We start from the raw sequence: 4,622 nt of genomic DNA, 5'->3' as shown, positions 1-4,622 counted from the left end.
AATTTCAAATTTAGTACGCATATATATGGAGTAATATTTTTGTAATCATACATAGGGGCAGAGGGAAAATAGTTACATAAAATGTCATACTGTATAAAAAAAATAGTTACATAAAATGTCCAAAAAAAATAGTTACTCCATATAAAATGTCATAATCAATTAATAATGGGTGAATTTACTTATATATTATCCAACTTCTCTGGAAAAAAAAAAAATTGTGTTAAATCGGAGATTGATCGGATAATGCTCATATCCGAACGCGAATCCGAACTCATACACGATAACATATATATAATGTCATTAACTAGCGTGTGACATTTTATGGATTGAGACCTTAAGATTTCCGACTGAAAAAAATCCAGAGTAAAACAATCCGTCAATTCCAGTACAATCTTAAAGTAATACATACCCAATTTGGAAAACACAAGGAGATTAGTAAAATCAGTGGTAGTATTATTTTTCTGAATTTTTGTCATCACCAACAGAGAGCAGAATTTATGAAGGGGCTGTAACAGCAACCAGATGAGATCAGGTCTAACAAGTGTTGGCCGTCGCACTCTGTCATCGATTTAAACCGAGATCACCGGATCAGAGGAATGAGCAGATACTCGGCATAAAAGAGCTGCACAGCAGAAGAGGAGATCTGCTTAAATTTTAAGCAAGGCTTTGAAAAGAGATAAAACTAACTACACTCATCCATCAACTCTTGTTTGTGAGAACTATACAAGTTTTCAACAAAATCGGATCGCGTGAGCTCAAGTTTTGAAACCAGATAACGTGCTTCCTAAGTTAGGATGTGTATTTTAAGGTTTTGGTTTGAGTTGCTAGCGATATCAAATTTTGACGATTTCTAAAATACAAAATGCAACCAGATGATTGATTACCTTCCATATGAACATATAAAAAGATGTTATTGCTGCCTTGCTCTTGAAATCGATAGATTTTGCACGACTCCACAGAAGATAACCCAACGCGGTATGGCCAATGACCTAAAAGCAATGGCAAGGAGAAAGCAATAAGTAGGTAACCATTTGCAATTTTTTTGACCATTCCGAGTCTAGAAGATTGGCCCGTTCCAGGATTATCATATCATCTGATCATTCCTTGATGAGAACAAACTGTTGGCAAAAATTGGCTTACCGTGGCCCACTTGCTCCATGTGCAAGTAGATGTAACTCCGACAAACAATGCAACAGCATATGCCATTTCAAGAAGTGAAATGCAAATCCAGAAAACCTACCATGAAGATCTCAACAAAAGTTTAGCCCTGAAAAGTCCTCGATGTAATGTTTGGGCAAGAAAGTCGGTAGTAGCTGATAACTAACCTTCTCTTGGCCCAGTCGGACTGTAAATGATTGAATTCCGTATATCTTGTCCCCAACAATATCAGGTATATCCTATAAATATGAAATAGGGAAGTCAACAGATAAATTTTGGTGCAGCAGAATATCACACACGCGATCACCAATTGGAGAAATTCAACCTTGTTTCATGTTAGTTTCATGAGGCCTCCAACATATGACATGCATAAGTTCATATATCATGTGACTCATGTCATCATCTATTGACCAATAAACCATACTTCAACATTGACAGCAATTTGGTGCATATGTTGCTTGCTCTTATTCGAAGGAACCACTAATTAATCCACAGCTTAGATATCAATATCATAAAGAAATTTACCTTAAAGAGCGCAATGACGACAGAAAAGAAGCTCATGAATGCAGTAGCAAAAATCACAGGCTTTGTGAGGATGCCTGGTCGTCCAAACACATAAGTCTGGAAATCGAAAGCACATTAAAAGTAACTTCAGATAACGTAGATACATGACGAAACAAGCAGGGGTCCGCCTTTTATGATATCAAAAGTAGACAAACTAATTACTCAGTGGAAGACTATTTCAAATCAAGAATCACATAGTGGAAAGAAAACTGCAACACACAAAATCATCACCTGGATGTGCAAATAGAAAGCTATTTGCACGATCACTGCTCGCACAGCAAAGATGCACATAGCTGCAACTACAGCGAATCTTTTCCATCTCAAAAGTGGTACCTGCAAAGAAATAAGTATATGCTTATATGCATAATACATAAAGGATTTGAGTGACAAATGTACATCAAAAACCAACTTACATCAATAGAATACGCAGTTCCGAGTATGAAACTGATGAAGAGGGCCCAAAATAAAGGCCACGAACCAACAACCCATCCAAGCCAAAAGCTCTGAGAATGGGAAGCAGCAACCTTTAGTCCGTCAAGATGTTGGAAGCATAAACAATCCAAATTTAAATCAAACTATAGGATCTATATACGCACCAAGATACCAAAGGATGATACAATCATTAAACCAGTTTTGACCGAATATTCTCCAGATGCCAATGGAAGGTATGGTTTGTTTACCTGACATGGGTTTTGTGTCAAATTTTCATCTAACATAGAACATTATATAAGATGGAGAGCATAACGAATTAATAGAACTTTCACCATTAGCAAAAGCACATGCAACACACGCAGTTAACAGAAGAACTGAACATTAAAAGCTTCTGCATCCATAAAGCAGTGACTCTTCTAGCGCAACCTATGTTTGTAAAAAAAAAAAAAAAACCTATGTTTGTATCTAATATAATCGCACAGTGAGCTCAAAAACAAGAAGAAAGAAAATAGAAATATGTTGCTTGGAGATTTGAGTTGAATATGAAGTTTTAGCCTACCATCTACAAGCACATGGGCGTCACGTAGTGGTCAACGGGATTTTGACAATCTAGACAGATAACAATCCACCCATTTACTATAACTGCCAGTCCTCTTTTAAAGAAGAAGCTTATACTCGGAGCTGAAAAGACATCACATACATGATGAAGCTAGAGAGTATACCTTTTATATCATCGTCAAGTGAGCTCAACAACCACAAGACATAAAATATGAAGGAATTGTATTGAGATGTTAGCATTACGAAATTTCAACCTCTAAAAGTATAAGTACCAGAGCCTTGTTGGGTTTGAATAATCTTGATAGAGAATGATCCCCCCGTTAAACTAGAGCTGCTAGTCCTGGTTTAGAGAAGAAGCTTATGGAGCTAAGAGGACAGCAGGGACATCAAAATTATCCAAGAAAATATAGCTTTCATGATTGTGATTTAATCAAGGCTGCTTTAAATCTTACCATCGCTCCATATTACCAATCAAAACAACACAAAGGCTTTATTCCACAGCGTTAAACAGTGAACACTCTAGAACCTAGGTATCCCCTTATTCTTTCATTTTCTTTTGTTAAATCAAATTTCAGGATTGGCAATTTAAGAGAGAGGAAGAAAAAATATTTTACATAAAGCAGACATGGTTTCATGTACATCTGGAAGCCAACCTTGTCGATTTCTATATCAGATATTTGATTTAATCCAACAATATAAATATTCATCAACAGAGCAGCAACAATAGCCTGCAAATTACAACACAGTGCATGGGTAAGATTCGATAGAGTTACTATACAGATAAGTAACAACAAAGACTGCACCATACCTCCAGCAAGCCAGCAAAAAATAATGGAGAAAAATCTGATAGTTTCTCAACCGCAAGGAGAGAAACTGAAACGATACTCAGTGCCTGCTCATGGGAAGTGACTATGAGAAACTTAAATTAGAAAAACCAGCTTGAAGGATGACACCGTGTATGCTGAAGAGAAAACAAAAAACATGTAACATAACTGTTCCTATAACCGTATGAGGCCGTGAAAACCTGTAGAAAGCATCAAATGCTTGTTTCACTTGATCCAAAGGGTTCTTGGAAGGTTCAGACTCAAGTGGATGTCCTGAAGCTGAGTTTACTACATACTTTGAGTCATGCTTTGGATTTAATGTAATTCTTCTTTGGATGATATTTTTGACAGGCTGGTGCATCAAATTTCGCCTCCGGACACATAATCTCTCCGGTAGGGCGTAGAGCCTTCCTACACTGCTGAAAGCTTTGCATTTTAAATCATTCCCTGCTACAAGGGAACAGAATAACTTCACAAGGTAATTGTAGGCTCAAAATCCATGTTTGAAATGCCAATTATTGAATCTATCCTAATTTCAAGTATCGTTGCCCCATCCATGCTCAATTGTGAAGATGGATATTGTGAAAACATACAAGCATACTGCAAAAATAGGTCGAAAAGGGAAACATGGACAAGGTGGTCAAAGAAATTCAAGAATTTAAATCAGTCTAGTCTAGTGAGATGACTGCATAAAAAAGAACAAAAAACAATGTAGTGGAAATGGCATCTGATTATGAATGCAAATCCATCACAGCATCTAATTACATGAGCAAGATTAGCACTCTGCTTCTGGCTACAACATCCAACAAATTCCAAAGAAAAAGCAATTAATTCTTTTTTTTATTTGAAATTGTAATGGAAACCAGTTCACAATGGGAATGCCAAATTCGAGCACGTGACATTGAGCAAAAGGGGAAAAAACTGAGAAGTTGAATTCACCAAAGCAATCCCTCTTCCGCCGCCGCCATCCGAAAAATTATTTATTTGAAAAATGGAGGAAATTGGCACGTACCACTATGAAGCGAGCATAACTCAGCTGCGAAGGGAAAAGGTCTGTGGAGAGATCCAATTAGCATGGATTCCATA

General features: G+C 36.9%; 1 protein-coding gene across 3 annotated transcripts; it reads right to left on the bottom strand.

The window, feature by feature from the left end:
• Nucleotides 1–326: 326 nt before the first annotated feature.
• LOC125197871 (homogentisate phytyltransferase 1, chloroplastic-like) lies at nucleotides 327–4,621 on the bottom strand. Of its 3 annotated transcripts, none has more exons than XM_048096389.1 (12): nucleotides 4,549–4,621; nucleotides 3,706–3,986; nucleotides 3,521–3,604; nucleotides 3,366–3,440; nucleotides 2,319–2,402; nucleotides 2,136–2,225; nucleotides 1,954–2,055; nucleotides 1,684–1,779; nucleotides 1,326–1,397; nucleotides 1,141–1,236; nucleotides 885–989; nucleotides 327–643 (listed from the first exon to the last, which is right to left on the bottom strand). In XM_048096389.1, the coding sequence occupies exons 1-12, from the start codon at nucleotides 4,619–4,621 to the stop codon at nucleotides 581–583; spliced, it is 1,221 nt and encodes a 406-aa protein (XP_047952346.1). In that variant the 3' UTR covers nucleotides 327–580. The 3 variants fall into 3 exon arrangements, with proteins under 3 accessions (XP_047952346.1, XP_047952348.1, XP_047952347.1); XM_048096391.1 differs by having other exon boundaries at nucleotides 327–622; XM_048096390.1 differs by having other exon boundaries at nucleotides 3,706–3,983.
• Between the last annotated feature and the right edge of the window lies 1 nt (nucleotide 4,622).

The sequence above is a fragment of the Salvia hispanica genome, unplaced genomic scaffold, assembly GCF_023119035.1.
Source record: "Salvia hispanica cultivar TCC Black 2014 unplaced genomic scaffold, UniMelb_Shisp_WGS_1.0 HiC_scaffold_1039, whole genome shotgun sequence".
NCBI lineage: Eukaryota > Viridiplantae > Streptophyta > Magnoliopsida > Lamiales > Lamiaceae > Salvia > Salvia hispanica.
The sequence above is the reverse complement of the archived record's forward strand: the minus strand, read 5'-3'. Positions and strand labels throughout refer to the sequence as shown.

Bases quoted from the DNA above. Each gene is read 5' to 3' on its own strand.
- LOC125197871 (XM_048096389.1), bottom strand. From the start codon at position 4,621: ATGGAATCCATGCTAATTGGATCTCTCCACAGACCTTTTCCCTTCGCA. The intron at 3,987-4,548 runs GTACGTGCCAAT...GTTCCCTTGTAG, and splicing joins GTTATGCTCGCTTCATAGTG to CAGGGAATGATTTAAAATGC. The intron at 2,226-2,318 runs GTGCGTATATAG...TCCCATTCTCAG, and splicing joins TATCATCCTTTGGTATCTTG to AGCTTTTGGCTTGGATGGGT.